This window comes from Dendropsophus ebraccatus, chromosome 13 (assembly GCF_027789765.1).
Source record: "Dendropsophus ebraccatus isolate aDenEbr1 chromosome 13, aDenEbr1.pat, whole genome shotgun sequence".
Taxonomy (NCBI): domain Eukaryota; kingdom Metazoa; phylum Chordata; class Amphibia; order Anura; family Hylidae; genus Dendropsophus; species Dendropsophus ebraccatus.
The window spans coordinates 916,619-936,110 of record NC_091466.1 but is presented as its reverse complement, the minus strand read 5'-3'; the positions used below and the strand labels follow the sequence as shown (position 1 = coordinate 936,110).

At 55.1% G+C, this 19,492-nt stretch overlaps 1 protein-coding gene across 1 annotated transcript; it reads right to left on the bottom strand.

The window, feature by feature from the left end:
- Window positions 1-333: 333 nt before the first annotated feature.
- On the bottom strand, window positions 334-16,705 carry F11R (F11 receptor). The gene is made up of 9 exons (XM_069951033.1): window positions 16,603-16,705; window positions 6,976-7,023; window positions 6,788-6,898; window positions 6,514-6,669; window positions 6,236-6,438; window positions 3,962-4,061; window positions 3,782-3,889; window positions 2,820-3,700; window positions 334-574 (listed from the first exon to the last, which is right to left on the bottom strand). The coding sequence occupies exons 1-8, from the start codon at window positions 16,643-16,645 to the stop codon at window positions 3,687-3,689; spliced, it is 783 nt and encodes a 260-aa protein (XP_069807134.1). The 5' UTR covers window positions 16,646-16,705; the 3' UTR covers window positions 334-574; window positions 2,820-3,686.
- Between the last annotated feature and the right edge of the window lie 2,787 nt (window positions 16,706-19,492).

The window sequence follows — 19,492 nt, the reverse complement described above, 5'->3', positions numbered from 1 at the left end:
CTGTCCCAACCCAGGACCATGTGATGTGGACGCACCCCCTGTCCCAACCCAGGACCATGTGATGTGGACGCACCCCCTGTCCCAACCCAGGACCATGTGATGTGGACGCACCCCCTGTCCCAACCCAGGACCATGTGATGTGGCCGCACCCTCTGCCCTAACCCAGGACCATGTGAAACAGACAGCGGCCAGGTTCTGGGTTTGACATTTATTCCAAAGAATGATTTAAAAAAAAAATTGCATAAAAGATAGAAAAACACGAGTTAAAAACATTTCAGACAGAAGACAATGTAAAATGTCCCCCCCCCCCCCCCGTATGTGCCCCCCCCCCTACCCGGCTGTATGTGCCCCCTCCCCCCCGGCTGCTGTACAGGGCCCTCTAGTGGTCGCTCTGGAGTCTTCCTATAGTTCATGCTGGAGGTGCACACTACAATATAGTGCAAATATCAGCCGAGGACCCCCGAAGCACCCCGACCTGACGGGGGGCAGGGTGATAAATAAAATGCTAAGACCGGTCAAACTGCAGGAGGCGCTCCGCTCACACCACAAATGACGAGGTCTGCTGGAAGTTCTTCTAAAAAGAATAAAAATAAGAGTCAGTCCTGTGTAGATGCGGCCGTCCACCAGGCCAAAGTGGTAGGAGGGCGCAACAGACACTGTACAAGACATCCGAACAGCAACACTTGTCCCATCCTCCCCTCCACACCACGCCACACATCCGTCACATGACCGCCCCGTTCTCCCCTCCACACCACACATCCGTCACATGACCGCCCTGTCCTCCACACCACACATCCGTCACATGACCGCCCCGTCCTCCCCTCCACACCACACAGCTGTCACATGACCGCCCCGTCCTCCTCTCCACACCACACAGCCGTCACATGACCGCCCCGTCCTCCCCTCCACACAGCCGTCACATGACCACCCTGTCCTCCCCACCACACAGCTGTCACATGACCGCCCCGTCCTCCTCTCCACACCACCCAGCCGTCACATGACCGCCCCGTCCTCCCCTCCACACCGCCGTCACATGACCGCCCCGTCCTCTTCTCCACACACCACAGCCATCACGTAACCGCCCCGTCCTCCTCTCCACACAGCCGTCACATGACCGCCCCCGTGCTCCCCTCCACACCACACAGCCGTCACATGACCGCCCCATCGTCCTCTCCACACACCACAGCCATCACGTAACCGCCCCGTCCTCTCCACACAGCCGTCACATGACTGCCCCGTCCTCCCCTCCACACAGCCGTCACATGACCACCCCGTCCTCCCCTCCACACAGCCGTCACATGACCGCCCCGTCCTCCTCTCCACACCACACAGCCGTCACATGACCGCCCCGTCCTCCCCTCCACACAGCCGTCACATGACCGCCCCGTCCTCCCCTCCACACATCCGTCACATGACCGCCCCGTCCTCCCCTCCACACCACACAGCTGTCACATGACCGCCCCGTCCTCCTCTCCACACCACACAGCTGTCACATGACCGCCCCGTCCTCCTCTCCACACCACACAGCTGTCACATGACCGCCCCGTCCTCCTCTCCACACCACACAGCCGTCACATGACCGCCCCGTCCTCCTCTCCACACAGCCGTCACATGACCGCCCCGTCCTCCCCTCCACACAGCCGTCACATGACCGCCCCGTCCTCCCCTCCACACAGCCGTCACATGACCGCCCCGTCCTCCCCTCCACACAGCCGTCACATGACCACCCTGTCCTCCCCACCACACCACACAGCTGTCACATGACCGCCCCGTCCTCCCCACCACACCACACAGCCGTCACATGACCACCCTGTCCTCCCCACCACACCACACAGCTGTCACATGACCGCCCCGTCCTCCTCTCCACACACCACAGCTGTCACATGACCGTCCCGTCCTCCTCTCCACACCACACAGCTGTCACATGACCGCCCCGTCCTCCTCTCCACACCACACAGCTGTCACATGACCGCCCCGTCCTCCCCTCCACACAGCCGTCACATGACCGCCCCGTCCTCCTCTCCACACCACACAGCTGTCACATGACCGCCCCGTCCTCCTCTCCACACCACACAGCTGTCACATGACCGCCCCGTCCTCCCCTTCACACAGCCGTCACATGACCACCCCGTCCTCCCCACCACACCACACAGCTGTCACACCACCCCGTCCTCCCCACCACACCACCGTCACATGACCGCCCCGTCGTCCTCTCCACACCGCCATCAGGTAACCGCCCCGTCCTCTCCACACAGCAGTCACATGACTGCCCCGGTCCTCCTCTCCAGACAGCCGTCACATGACTGCCCGGTCCTCTCCATACACCAGAGCCATCACGTAACCGCCCAGTCTTCTCCACACAGCCGTCACATGACCGCCCCATCCTCCCCTCCTCACCACACCACACAGCCGTCGTATGACCGCCCCCGTCCTCCCCTCCACACATCCGTCACATGACCCCCCCCCCCCGTTGTCCTCTCCGCACATCCGTCACATGACCCCCCCCCAGTCGTCCTCTCCGCACATCCGTCACGACTGCCCCGTCCTCTTCTCCGTACATCCATCACACGACCGCCCCGACCTCCTCTCTGCACATCGTCACATGACCGCCCCCCCCCCCCCAATCCTCCTCTCCACACATCCATCACACAACCGCCCCGTCTTCTGCACCATCCGTCACATGATCGCCCTATCCCTCTCCACACCACACAGCAGTCACGTGACCGCCCCCATCCTCCTCTCTACATCGCACATCCATCACATAGGCTTACGGTGCTCTGTGTATTTATTCTAGTTGTGAGACGAAATCTCATACTCACATCGCTGCGGGTCTCTGATGGTTGGCTGTAAATTACTTTTTTGCTGGGGGAAAAAAAAAAAAAAAAAAGGGAAAGTAGTCAGATGCTTTGAATAGCAGCCATGACACCTCCCAAACCAATAGTATCCCAAGGCTGTGCCTCATCTTAGAGCCATGTCCTGGGACGGGACACCCTCCGGGGCGGCACAGGCACGGTTACTTATGGTATCCCGAGGCTGTGCCTCATCTTAGAGCCATGTCCTGGGACGGGACACCCTCCGGGGCGGCACAGGCACGGTTACTTATGGTATCCCGAGGCTGTGCCTCATCTTAGAGCCATGTCCTGGGGCGGGACACCCTCCGGGGGCGGCACAGGCACAGTTACTTATGGCATCCCAAGGCTGTGCCTTATCTTAGAGCCATGTCCTGGGGCGGGATACCCTCCGGGGGCGGCACAGGCACGGTTACTTATGGTATCCCGAGGCTGTGCCTCATCTTAGAGCCATGTCCTGGGGCGGGACACCCTCCGGGGCGGCACAGGCACGGTTACTTATGGTATCCCGAGGCTGTGCCTCATCTTAGAGCCATGTCCTGGGGCGGGACACCCTCCGGGGCGGCACAGGCACGGTTACTTATGGTATCCCAAGGCTGTGCCTTATCTTAGAGCCATGTCCTGGGGCGGGATACCCTCCGGGGCGGCACAGGCACGGTTACTTATGGTATCCCGAGGCTGTGCCTCATGTTAGAGCCATGTCCTGGGGCGGGACACCCTCCGGGGCGGCACAGGCACGGCTACTTATGGTATCCCGAGGCTGTGCCTCATCTTAGAGCCATGTCCTGGGGCGGGATACCCTCCGGGGGCAGGACACGCTCGGCTATTGCTCTTCACTTACTTGGCTTTCTCTGAAAAAGAGGGAAACAGAAGCCATTAGACAAGGTCCCCTGCATAACTCCCCCCCACAGATATCCCAGTCAGATACTCACTCCCAATGTAACCACGGCTGTACGCAAACCACAGACCAAATCCAATAAGGGCCAGAATGAGGAGGACAATGATGACCGCGGCCACAATCCCACCAACATTCTTCTCATCTGTAAAAAAAGATCACACATAAACCTCCGACCTGAGCGGAGTGCTATCCGCACTACTGAACGCCTACTCACATGCCTCCATGGTCACCGCTGCAGATCTCTGCTGGCCCTGGCTATTGGTGGCCACGCAGTAATACTCCCCAGAGTCTGCCGGCGTCACAGGGTTAAAGGTCTAAGGGATAAAGGAAAGACGTCAAGTCTGCAGCTGATCCATAGGGGAGAAGAGAGCAGTAAGAAGCGAGAGGACCCAGTAGGGGACCCAAGACAGAGGAGGATCACCGAAAGCCATATAGTGCGTACAGAGGACCACCACAGAGCGAGCGACACCGGCAGACAGAGCGAGCGACACCGGCAGACAGAGCGAGCGACACCGGCAGACAGAGCGAGCGACACCGGCAGACAGAGCGAGCGACACCGGCAGACAGAGCGAGCGACACCGGCAGACAGAGCGAGCGACACAGGCAGACAGAGCGAGCGACGGGGGAAGAGAGGAGAGAACCACCGAGCATTGTCATGTAGAGAGCGAGAGAAGGACCATAGAGAGCAGGATGGGACCAGGTATAGAGAGGAAAATCCCAGAGAGAAGGGGACCCAGTATAGAGAGAGGAGGATCCCTGAGAGCAGAAGAGGACCCAGTATAGAGAGGCAGATCCCTGAGAGCAGAAGAGGACCCAGTATAGAGAGAGGAGGATCCCTGAGAGCAGAAGAGGACCCAGTATAGAGAGGCAGATCCCTGAGAGCAGAAGAGGACCCAGTATAGAGAGAGGAGGATCCCTGAGAGCAGAAGAGGACCCAGTATAGAGAGAGGAGGATCCCTGAGAGCAGAAGAGGACCCAGTATAGAGAGAGGAGGATCCCTGAGAGCAGAAGAGGACCCAGTATAGAGAGGCAGATCCCTGAGAGCAGAAGAGGACCCAGTATAGAGAGAGGAGGATCCCTGAGAGCAGAAGAGGACCCAGTATAGAGAGGCAGATCCCTGAGAGCAGAAGAGGACCCAGTATAGAGAGAGGAGGATCCCTGAGAGCAGAAGAGGACCCAGTATAGAGAGAGGAGGATCCCTGAGAGCAGAAGAGGACCCAGTATAGAGAGAGGAGGATCCCTGAGAGCAGAAGAGGACCCAGTATAGAGAGAGGAGGATCCCTGAGAGCAGAAGAGGACCCAGTATAGAGAGAGGAGGATCCCTGAGAGCAGAAGAGGACCCAGTATAGAGAGAGGAGGATCCCTGAGAGCAGAAGAGGACCCAGTATAGAGAGAGGAGGATCCCTGAGAGCAGAAGAGGACCCAGTATAGAGAGAGGAGGATCCCTGAGAGCAGAAGAGGACCCAGTATAGAGAGAGGAGGATCCCTGAGAGCAGAAGAGGACCCAGTATAGAGAGAGGAGGATCCCTGAGAGCAGAAGAGGACCCAGTATAGAGAGAGGAGGATCCCTGAGAGCAGAAGAGGACCCAGTATAGAGAGAGGCGGATCCAGTATAGAGAGAGGAGGATCCCTGAGAGCAGAAGAGGACCCAGTATAGAAAGAGGAGGATCCCTGAGAGCAGAAGAGGACCCAGTATAGAGAGAGGAGGATCCCTGAGAGCAGAAGAGGACCCAGTATAGAGAGATGCAGATCCCTGAGAGCAGAAGAGGACCCAGTATAGAGAGAGGCGGATCCCTGAGAGCAGAAGAGGACCCAGTATAGAGAGAGGAGGATCCCTGAGAGCAGAAGAGGACCCAGTATAGAGAGAGGCGGATCCCTGAGAGCAGAAGAGGACCCAGTATAGAGAGAGGCAGATCCCTGAGAGCAGAAGAGGACCCAGTATAGAGAGAGGCGGATCCAGTATAGAGAGAGGAGGATCCCTGAGAGCAGAAGAGGACCCAGTATAGAGAGAGGAGGATCCCTGAGAGCAGAAGAGGACCCAGTATAGAGAGAGGCAGATCCCTGAGAGCAGAAGAGGACCCAGTATAGAGAGAGGAGGATCCCTGAGAGCAGAAGAGGACCCAGTATAGAGAGAGGCGGATCCCTGAGAGCAGAAGAGGACCCAGTATAGAGAGAGGAGGATCCCTGAGAGCAGAAGAGGACCCAGTATAGAGAGAGGAGGATCCCTGAGAGCAGAAGAGGACCCAGTATAGAGAGATGCAGATCCCTGAGAGCAGAAGAGGACCCAGTATAGAGAGAGGCGGATCCCTGAGAGCAGAAGAGGACCCAGTATAGAGAGGCAGATCCCTGAGAGCAGAAGAGGACCCAGTATAGAGAGAGGCGGATCCCTGAGAGCAGAAGAGGACCCAGTATTGAGTAAAGGGTATCAGTGATTGGTGGATCCATAAGCGATCAGTCAGAGGTGACTACGAGGAGGGTCTGCAGTTACCAGGCCTCCAGTTGTAGGGTCTATGATGTAGGTGAAGTTCTTGAAGGCTGGGACACTCTTAGGGTCCAGGGGCAGTTGGACCTGGTTCCTGTACCAGGTGATGGTGGGACGAGGGGAGCCGTCGTTCTCCACACAGTGCATAGTGGTGGTGCTCCCGATGGTCACAGACGTGGGGACTTGGGCGACAGGCACAGATGGTGGAACTGAAGAAAAACCAAAGACATGAGACAAGAGCGGAGAGAAGCGGCACTGGAACTGTGTTGGGTGAAGCCCCCCACCTAAGACCACCAGCTGCGTCTTGATCTCGGAGTAGTTGGGCTTTCCCCCGGTGGGGTTGTCAGTCACCTCGCAAACGTATTCGCCCGTGTCTTTCCGGGTCACACTCTTCAGCTGCAGGCCTTGTGGGTAATATATGGCTCGGTCCTTATAGGAGGCTAGAAGAAGATAGACCATAACTCAAAGGTTCCCGGGAGGGTCCATCAGTGACCCCTGAGAATCCAGCCATACTATCCCCCTCCCCCCAGTCTGCCCCCATGTGGTCACAGCACACACCAGTCAGGGCTCCATTGTAGTAGATGAAACCAGAGTCATCTCCATTGCTGAACTTCCACTCGATACGCGGATCCGAAAAAGCAGCTTTATAATTACAGGACAACTCCACATCTGCCGAGAGAGAATCACATGATCAACACGGAGGCGGAGTCACCAGGCGGCTGGCACCACATGACACGGACACTTACCCTGTCCTTCCTTCACCTCCTTTATGGTGTCACCAAGCACCGCGGCACCTGAGCGAGAGAGAAGACAAGATGGTGAGAAGAGGCAGAAAAGCCCGCAGCTGCTTCACCCTGAGGAGAAGACCAGAGGCTGCTGGGTAATAACGGAGCTCAGAGCCTCGCCAGGAAGGAGGATGGAGTGATAATACATGGTGTGTGATAGGAGATTAGAGTGTCAGCTCCTGGGGTCAAGGATGACGTATGGAGGTAGGTTTCCTGTTATTACATGTGAGCTGCAAGGGGTGACAGTGACAGGTGCCGTCAGACTGGTTGGGTGACATTCCCGTCTTGGCCGTTCATTGTGCCAACCCAACCCCCAACCACCACAACAGCCTGGACACAATAAGGGACGCCTACAAGGGATTCTCACCCAGAAAATGTACATGTTCTATTCTCACAGGACCCCGAGTATACATAGTGCCCCTATACTCACACAGGGACAGGACCCCAGTATACATAGTGCCCCTATACTCACACAGGACCCCCAGTATACATAGTGCCCCTATACCCACAGGACCCCCAGTATACATAGTGCCCCTATACTCACACAGGACCCCCAGTATACATAGTGCCCCTATACTCACACAGGACCCCAGTATACATAGTGCCCCTATACTCACACAGGACCCCAGTATACATAGTGCCCCTATACTCACACAGGACCCCCAGTATATATAGTGCCCCTATACTCACACAGGACCCCCAGTATACATAGTGCCCCTATACTCACACAGGGACAGGACCCCCAGTATACATAGTGCCCCTATACTCACACAGGACCCCAGTATACATAGTGCCCCTATACTCACACAGGACCCCCAGTATACATAGTGCCCCTATACTCACACAGGACCCCAGTATACATAGTGCCCCTATACTCACACAGGACCCCCAGTATACATAGTGCCCCTATACCCACAGGACCCCCAGTATACATAGTGCCCCTATACTCACACAGGACCCCCAGTATACATAGTGCCCCTATACTCACACAGGACCCCCAGTATACATAGTGCCCCTATACTCACACAGGACCCCCAGTATACATAGTGCCCCTATACTCACACAGGACCCCCGGTATACATAGTGCCTCTATACTCACACAGGACCCCAGTATACATAGTGCCCCTATACTCACACAGGACCCCCAGTATACATCATATACTCACACAGGACCCCCAGTATACATAGTGCCCCTATACTCACACAGGGACAGGACCCCCAGTATACATAGTGCCCCTATACTCACACAGGACCCCCGGTATACATAGTGCCCCTATACTCACACAGGACCCCCAGTATACATAGTGCCCCTATACTCACACAGGACCCCCGGTATACATAGTGCCCCTATACTCACACAGGACCCCCAGTATACATAGTGCCCCTATACTCACACAGGACCCCCAGTATACATAGTGCCCCTATACTCACACAGGGACAGGACCCCCAGTATACATAGTGCCCCTATACTCACACAGGACCCCCAGTATACATAGTGCCCCTATACTCACACAGGACCCCCAGTATACATAGTGCCCCTATACTCACACAGGACCCCCAGTATACATAGTGCTCCTATACTCACACAGGGACAGGACCCCCAGTATACATAGTGCCCCTATACTCACACAGGACCCCAGTATACATAGTGCCCCTATACTCACACAGGGACAGGACCCCCAGTATACATAGTGCCTCTATACTCACACAGGGACAGGACCCCAGTATACATAGTGCTCCTATACTTACACAGGACCCCCCCCCCCAGTATACATAGTGCCCCTATACTCACACAGGACCCCCGGTATACATAGTGCCCCTATACTCACACAGGACCCCCAGTATACATAGTGCCCCTATACTCACACAGGACCCCCAGTATACATAGTGCCCCTATACTCACACAGGACCCCCAGTATACATAGTGCCCCTATACTCACAACAGGACCCCCAGTATACATAGTGCCCCTATACTCACACAGGGACAGGACCCCCAGTATACATAGTGCCCCTATACTCACACAGGACCCCCAGTATACATAGTGCTCCTATACTCACACAGGGACAGGACCCCCAGTATACATAGTGCCCCTATACTCACACAGGACCCACCAGTATACATAGTGCCCCTATACTCACACAGGACCCCCAGTATACATAGTGCCCCTTATACTCACACAGGACCCCCAGTATACATAGTGCCCCTATACTCACCACAGGGACAGGACCCCCAGTATACATAGTTGCCCCTATACTCACAGGGATCAGGAACCCCAGTATACATAGTGCCCCTATACTCACACAGGACCCCAGTATACATAGTGCCCCTATACTCACAGGGACAGGACCCCCAGTATACATAGTGCCCCTATACTCACAGGGACAGGACCCCAGTATACATAGTGCCCCTATACTCACACAGGACCCCCAGTATACATAGTGCCCCTATACTCACACAGGACCCCCAGTATACATAGTGCCCCTATACTCACACAGGACCCCCAGTATACATAGTTGCCCCTATACTCACACAGGACCCCCAGTATACATAGGCCCCTATACTCACACAGGACCCCCCGGTATACACAGTGCCCCTATACTCACACAGGACCCCCGGTATACATAGGGCCCATATACTCACACAGGACCCCAGTATACATAGTGCCCCTATACTCACACAGGGACAGGACCCCCAGTATACATAGTGCCCCTATACTCACACAGGACCCCCAGTATACATAGTGCCCCTATACTCACACAGGACCACCCAGTATACAATAGTGCTCCTATACTCACACAGGGACAGGACCCCCAGTATACATAGTGCCCCCTATACTCACACAGGACCCCCAGTATACATAGTGCCCCTATACTCACACAGGACCCCCAGTATACATAAGTGCCCCTATACGCACACAGGTCACAGGGACCCCCAGTACATAGTGCCCCTATACTTCAACAGGACAGGACCCCAGTATACATAGTGCCCCTACTCACCCAGGGACACATAGTGCCCCTATACTCACACAGGACCCCCGGTATACATAGTGCCCCTATACTCACACAGGACCCCCAGTATACATAGTGCCCCTATACTCACACAGGACCCCCAGTATACATAGTGCCCCTATACTCACACAGGACCCCCAGGATACATAGTGCCCCTATACTCACACAGGACCCCCAGTATACATAGTGCCCCTATACTCACACAGGACCCCCAGTATACATAGTGCCCCTATACTCACACAGGGACAGGACCCCCAGTATACATAGTGCCCCTATACTCACACAGGACCCCCAGTATACATAGTGCTCCTATACTCACACAGGGACAGGACCCCCAGTATACATAGTGCCCCTATACTCACACAGGACCCCCAGTATACATAGTGCCCCTATACTCACACAGGACCCCCAGTATACATAGTGCCCCTATACTCACACAGGACCCCCAGTATACATAGTGCCCCTATACTCACACAGGGACAGGACCCCCAGTATACATAGTGCCCCTATACTCACAGGGACAGGACCCCAGTATACATAGTGCCCCTATACTCACACAGGACCCCAGTATACATAGTGCCCCTATACTCACAGGGACAGGACCCCCAGTATACATAGTGCCCCTATACTCACAGGGACAGGACCCCAGTATACATAGTGCCCCTATACTCACACAGGACCCCCAGTATACATAGTGCCCCTATACTCACACAGGACCCCCAGTATACATAGTGCCCCTATACTCACACAGGACCCCCAGTATACATAGTGCCCCTATACTCACACAGGACCCCCAGTATACATAGTGCCCCTATACTCACACAGGACCCCCGGTATACATAGTGCCCCTATACTCACACAGGACCCCCGGTATACATAGTGCCCCTATACTCACACAGGACCCCAGTATACATAGTGCCCCTATACTCACACAGGGACAGGACCCCCAGTATACATAGTGCCCCTATACTCACACAGGACCCCCAGTATACATAGTGCCCCTATACTCACACAGGACCCCCAGTATACATAGTGCTCCTATACTCACACAGGGACAGGACCCCCAGTATACATAGTGCCCCTATACTCACACAGGACCCCCAGTATACATAGTGCCCCTATACTCACACAGGACCCCCAGTATACATAGTGCCCCTATACTCACACAGGGACAGGACCCCCAGTATACATAGTGCCCCTATACTCACAGGGACAGGACCCCAGTATACATAGTGCCCCTATACTCACACAGGACCCCCAGTATACATAGTGCCCCTATACTCACACAGGACCCCCAGTATACATAGTGCCCCTATACTCACACAGGACCCCCAGTATACATAGTGCCCCTATACTCACACAGGACCCCCAGTATACATAGTGCCCCTATACTCACACAGGACCCCCGGTATACATAGTGCCCCTATAATCACACAGGACCCCAGTATACATAGTGCCCCTATACTCACACAGGACCCCCAGTATACATAGTGCCCCTATACTCACACAGGGACAGGACCCCCAGTATACATAGTGCCCCTATACTCACAGGACCCCCAGTATACATAGTGCCCCTATACTCACACAGGGACAGGACCCCCAGTATACATAGTGCCCCTATACTCACAGGACCCCCAGTATACATAGTGCCCCTATACTCACACAGGGACAGGACCCCCAGTATACATAGTGCCCCTATACTCACAGGACCCCCAGTATACATAGTGCCCCTATACTCACACAGGACCCCAGTATACATAGTGCCCCTATAATCACACAGGACCCCCAGTATACATAGTGCCCCTATACTCACACAGGACCCCCAGTATACATAGTGCCCCTATACTCACACAGGACCCCCAGTATACATAGTGCCCCTATAATCACACAGAGACAGGACCCCCAGTATACATAGTGCCCCTATACTCACACAGGACCCCAGTATACATAGTGCCCCTATACTCACACAGAGACAGGACCCCCAGTATACATAGTGCCCCTATACTCACACAGGACCCCAGTATACATAGTGCCCCTATACTCACACAGGGACAGGACCCCAGTATACATAGTGCCCCTATACTCACACAGGGACAGGACCCCCAGTATACATAGTGCCCCTATACTCACACAGGGACAGGACCCCCAGTATACATAGTGCCCCTATACTCACACAGGACCCCCAGTATACATAGTGCCCCTATACTCACACAGGGACAGGACCCCCAGTATACATAGTGCCCCTATACTCACACAGGGACAGGACCCCAGTATACATAGTGCCCCTATACTCACACAGGACCCCCAGTATACATAGTGCCCCTATACTCACACAGGACCCCCAGTATACATAGTGCCCCTATACTCACACAGGACCCCCCCCCCCAGTATACATAGTGCCCCTATACTCACACAGGACCCCCAGTATACATAGTGCCCCTATACTCACACAGGGACAGGACCCCCAGTATACATAGTGCCCCTATACTCACACAGGGACAGGACCCCCAGTATACATAGTGCCCCTATACTCACACAGGACCCCCAGTATACATAGTGCCCCTATACTCACACAGGACCCCCAGTATACATAGTGCCCCTATACTCACACAGGGACAGGACCCCCGGTATACATAGTGCCCCTATACTCACACAGGACCCCCAGTATACATAGTGCCCCTATACTCACACAGGACCCTAGTATACATAGTGCCCCTATACTCACACAGGGACAGGACCCCCAGTATACATAGTGCCCCTATACTCACACAGGACCCCCGGTATACATAGTGCCCCTATACTCACACAGGGACAGGACCCCCAGTATACATAGTGCCCCTATACTCACACAGGACCCCCAGTATACATAGTGCCCCTATACTCACACAGGACCCCCAGTATACATAGTGCCCCTATACTCACACAGGACCCCCAGTATACATAGTGCCCCTATACTCACACAGGACCCCCAGTATACATAGTGCCCCTATACTCACACAGGACCCCAGTATACATAGTGCCCCTATACTCACACAGGACCCCCGGTATACATAGTGCCCCTATACTCACACAGGACCCCAGTATACATAGTGCCCCTATACTCACACAGGACCCCCAGTATACATAGTGCCCCTATACTCACACAGGACCCCAGTATACATAGTGCCCCTATACTCACACAGGACCCCCCCCCCCCAGTATACATAGTGCCCCTATACTCACACAGGACCCCCAGTATACATAGTGCCCCTATACTCACACAGGGACCCCCAGTATACATAGTGCCCCTATACTCACACAGGACCCCCAGTATACATAGTGCCCCTATACTCACACAGGACCCCCGGTATACATAGTGCCCCTATACTCACACAGGACCCCCTGTATACATAGTGCCCCTATACTCACACAGGACCCCCAGTATACATAGTGCCCCTATACTCACACAGGACCCCCAGTATACATAGTGCCCCTATACTCACACAGGACCCCAGTATACATAGTGCCCCTATACTCACACAGGACCCCCGGTATACATAGTGCCCCTATACTCACACAGGACCCCAGTATACATAGTGCCCCTATACTCACACAGGACCCCCAGTATACATAGTGCCCCTATACTCACACAGGACCCCAGTATACATAGTGCCCCTATACTCCCACCGGACCCCCCCCCCCCCCCCAGTATACATAGTGCCCCTATACTCACACAGGACCCCCAGTATACATAGTGCCCCTATACTCACACAGGGACCCCCAGTATACATAGTGCCCCTATACTCACACAGGGACAGGACCCCCAGTATACATAGTGCCCCTATACTCACACAGGGACAGGACCCCCAGTATACATAGTGCCCCTATACTCACACAGGACCCCCAGTATACATAGTGCCCCTATACTCACACAGGGACAGGACCCCCAGTATACATAGTGCCCCTATACTCACACAGGACCCCCGGTATACATAGTGCCCCTATACTCACACAGGGACAGGACCCCAGTATACATAGTGCCCCTATACTCACACAGGGACAGGACCCCCAGTATACATAGTGCCCCTATACTCACACAGGACCCCCGGTATACATAGTGCCCCTATACTCACACAGGGACAGGACCCCCAGTATACATAGTGCCCCTATACTCACACAGGACCCCCAGTATACATAGTGCCCCTATACTCACACAGGGACAGGACCCCCAGTATACATAGTGCCCCTATACTCACACAGGACCCCCAGTATACATAGTGCCCCTATACTCACACAGGACCCCCAGTATACATAGTGCCCCTATACTCACACAGGACCCCCAGTATACATAGTGCCCCTATACTCACACAGGACCCCCAGTATACATAGTGCCCCTATACTCACACAGGACCCCCAGTATACATAGTGCCCCTATACTCACACAGGACCCCAGTATACATAGTGCCCCTATACTCACACAGGGACAGGACCCCCGGTATACATAGTGCCCCTATACTCACACAGGACCCCCAGTATACATAGTGCCCCTATACTCACACAGGACCCCCAGTATACATAGTGCCCCTATACTCACACAGGACCCCCAGTATACATAGTGCCCCTATACTCACACAGGACCCCCAGTATACATAGTGCCCCTATACTCACACAGGACCCCCGGTATACATAGTGCCCCTATACTCACACAGGGACAGGACCCCAGTATACATAGTGCCCCTATACTCACACAGGGACAGGACCCCCAGTATACATAGTGCCCCTATACTCACAGGGACAGGACCCCCAGTATACATAGTGCCCCTATACTCACACAGGACCCCCAGTATACATAGTGCCCCTATACTCACACAGGGACAGGACCCCCAGTATACATAGTGCCCCTATACTCACACAGGACCCCCAGTATACATAGTGCCCCTATACTCACACAGGACCCCCAGTATACATAGTGCCCCTATACTCACACAGGACCCCCAGTATACATAGTGCCCCTATACTCACACAGGACCCCCAGTATACATAGTGCCCCTATACTCACACAGGACCCCCAGTATACATAGTGCCCCTATACTCACACAGGACCCCCAGTATACATAGTGCCCCTATACTCACACAGGGACAGGACCCCCAGTATACATAGTGCCCCTATACTCACACAGGACCCCCAGTATACATAGTGCCCCTATACTCACACAGGACCCCCAGTATACATAGTGCCCCTCTACTCACACAGGACCCCCAGTATACATAGTGCCCCTATACTCACACAGGACCCCCAGTATACATAGTGCCCCTATACTCACACAGGACCCCCAGTATACATAGTGCCCCTATACTCACACAGGACCCCAGTATACATAGTGCCCCTATACTCACACAGGACCCCCAGTATACATAGTGCCCCTATACTCACACAGGACCCCCAGTATACATAGTGCCCCTATACTCACACAGGACCCCAGTATACATAGTGCCCCTATACTCACACAGGACCCCCAGTATACATAGTGCCCCTATACTCACACAGGACCCCCAGTATACATAGTGCCCCTATACTCACACAGGACCCCCAGTATACATAGTGCCCCTATACTCACACAGGGACAGGACCCCCAGTATACATAGTGCCCCTATACTCACACAGGGACAGGACCCCCAGTATACATAGTGCCCCTATACTCACACAGGACCCCCAGTATACATAGTGCCCCTATACTCACACAGGACCCCCAGTATACATAGTGCCCCTATACTCACACAGGACCCCCAGTATACATAGTGCCCCTATACTCACACAGGGACAGGACCCCCAGTATACATAGTGCCCCTATACTCACACAGGACCCCCAGTATACATAGTGCCCCTATACTCACACAGGACCCCCAGTATACATAGTGCCCCTATACTCACACAGGACCCCCAGTATACATAGTGCCCCTATACTCACACAGGACCCCCAGTATACATAGTGCCCCTATACTCACACAGGACCCCCAGTATACATAGTGCCCCTATACTCACACAGGACCCCCCCCCCAGTATACATAGTGCCCCTATACTCACACAGGACCCCCAGTATACATAGTGCCCCTATACTCACACAGGACCCCCAGTATACATAGTGCCCCTATACTCACACAGGACCCCCAGTATACATAGTGCCCCTATACTCACACAGGGACAGGACCCCCAGTATACATAGTGCCCCTATACTCACACAGGACCCCCAGTATACATAGTGCCCCTATACTCACACAGGGACAGGACCCCAGTATACATAGTGCCCCTATACTCACACAGGGACAGGACCCCCAGTATACATAGTGCCCCTATACTCACACAGGACCCCCAGTATACATAGTGCCCCTATACTCACACAGGACCCCCAGTATACATAGTGCCCCTATACTCACACAGGACCCCCAGTATACATAGTGCCCCTATACTCACACAGGACCCCCAGTATACATAGTGCCCCTATACTCACACAGGGACAGGACCCCAGTATACATAGTGCCCCTATACTCACACAGGACCCCCAGTATACATAGTGCCCCCCGTATACATCATATACTCACACACGGAGAGCAGCAGGACACACAGCGCTTTGCCCGTCGCCATCTTTACGTCTCTCCGGTTTCGGTAAGCGTCAAGGAACAAACAAGTTGTTTAACCCCGCCCAGTGACGTCACGCCGCACCTGGCTCACCTTGTCGGAGCTCCGCTGCTGATTGGCGAATCATGAATCCTCCTCGGCACTGATTGGTTCGCGGGATTGTCACTCACATCGTCCCTCAGGTACAAACACTGACCCACCCTGATCTACAGGAAGCAGCTGGGGGCGGAGCTGGTTCTCCCCGGTATCGGTTAGGGGCGGAGCTTACTATAAGACCTTTATGTAAAGAGGCGCGGTAAGTCACCGTCGGTTACCGATATATGAGATGGGTATTATGGGAGTCTAACAGGTATCACAAAATATTATGGTCATGTGACTGACCTTCACGTGTTACTGTGCTCCTGTACAGAGAAGGTGTGACGTCACTGACTGAGGTGTATTGAGAAATTGGTCTTATTCTCTAAAAACCTCAATCAGTGATGTCACACCTTCCATATACACCGGTCAGTGACCTCTCCCCGGTGACTGGTTATTATGTGTGTGGGGGGGGTACAGAGCGGATGTATACGGCTCCCCGGTGACTGGTTATTATGTGGGGGGGGGGGGTACAGAGCGGATGTATACGGCTCCCCGGTGACTGGTTATTATGTGGGGGGGGGTACAGAGCGGATGTATACGGCTCCCCGGTGACTGGTTATTATGTGGGGGGGGGGGGGGTACAGAGCGGATGTATACGGCTCCCGGTGACTGGTTATTATGTGGGGGGGGGGGGTACAGGAGCGGATGTATATACGGCTCCCCGGTGACTGGTTATTATGTGGTGGGGGGGGGGGCTACAGAGCGGATGTATACGGCTCCCCGGGACTGGTTTATTATGTGGGGGGGGGGGGGGGGTACAGAGCGGATATATACAGCTCCCCGGTGACTGGTTATTATGTGGGGGGGGGGGGGGGTACAGAGCGGATGTATACGGCTTCACCCGGTGACTTGGTTATTATGTGGGGGGGGGGGGGGTACAGAGCGGATGTATACGGCTCCCCCGGTGACTGGTTATATGTGGGGGGGGGGGGGTACAGAGCAGATTATACGCTCCCCGGTGACTGGTTATTATGTGTGTGGGGGGGGGGTACAGAGCGGATGTATACGGCTCCCCAGTGACTGGTTATTATGTGGGGGGGGGGGGGGGGGTACAGAGCGGATGTATACGGCTCCCCAGTGACTGGTTATTATGTGGGGGGGGGGGGGGGGTACAGAGCGGATGTATACGGCTCCCCGGTGACTGGTTATTATGTGGGGGGGGTACAGAGCGGATGTATACGGCTCCCCGGTGACTGGTTATTATGTGGGGGGGGGGGGTACAGAGCGGATGTATACGGCTCCCCGGTGACTGGTTATTATGTGGGGGGGGGGGGGTACAGAGCTGATGTATACGGCTCCCCGGTGACTGGTTATTATGTGGGGGGGGGGGTACAGAGCGGATGTATACGGCTCCCCGGTGACTGGTTATTATGTGGGGGGGGGGGGGGGTACAGAGCGGATGTATACGGCTCCCCGGTGACTGGTTATTATGTGGGGGGGGGTACAGAGCGGATGTATACGGCTCCCCGGTGACTGGTTATTATGTGGGGGGGGGGTACAGAGCGGATGTATACGGCTCCCCGGTGACTGGTTATTATGTGGGGGGGGGGGGTACAGAGCGGATGTATACGGCTCCCCGGTGACGGGTTATTATGTGGGGGGGGGGGTACAGGGCGGATGTATACAGCTCCCCGGTGACTGGTTATTATGTGGGGGGGGGGTACAGAGCGGATGTATACGGCTCCCCGGTGACTGGTTATTATGTGGGGGGGGGGGGGTACAGAGCGGATGTATACGGCTCCCCGGTGACTGGTTATTATGTGGGGGGGGGGGGTACAGAGCGGATGTATACGGCTCCCCGGTGACTGGTTATTATGTGGTGTGGGGGGGGTACAGAGCGGATGTATACGGCTCCCCGGTGACTGGTTATTATGTGGGGGGGGTACAGAGCGGATGTATACGGCTCCCCGGTGACTGGTTATTATGTGGGGGGGGGGGGTACAGAGCGGATGTATACGGCTCCCGGTGACTGGTTATTATGTGGGGGGGGGGGGGGTACAGAGCGGATGTATACGGCTCCCCGGTGACTGGTTATTATGTGGGGGGGGGGGGGGGACAGAGCGGATGTATACAGCACCCCGGTGACGGGTTATTATGTGGGGGGGGTACAGAGCGGATGTATACGGCTCCCCGGTGGACTGGTTATTATGTGGGGGGGTACAGAGCGGATGTATACGGCTCCCCGGTGACTGGTTATTATGTGGGGGGGGTACAGAGCGGATGTATACGGACTCCCCGGTGACTGGTTATTATAGTGGGGGGGGTACAGGAGCGGATGTATACGGCTCCCCCTGTGACCTGGTTATTATAGGTGGGTGGGAATGGTGGGGGGTACAGGGCGGCTGTCTACAGCTCCCCGGTGACTGGTTATTATGTGGGGGGGGGGGGGTACAGAGCGGATGTATACGGCCTCCCCGGTGACTGGTATTATGTGGGGGGGGGGTACAGAGCGGATGTATACGGCTCCCCGGTGACTGGTTATTATGTGGGGGGGGGGGGTACAGAGCGGATGTATACGCTCCCCCGGTGACTGGTTATTATGTGGGGGGGGGGGAGGTACAGAGCGGATGTATACGGCTCCCGGTGACTGGTATATATGTGTGGGGGGGGGGGGGGGGGTACAGAGCGGATGTATAACGGCTCCCCGGTGACTGGTTATTATGTGGGGGGGGGTGGGGGGTACAGAGCGGATATATACTGTGCTCCCGGTGACTG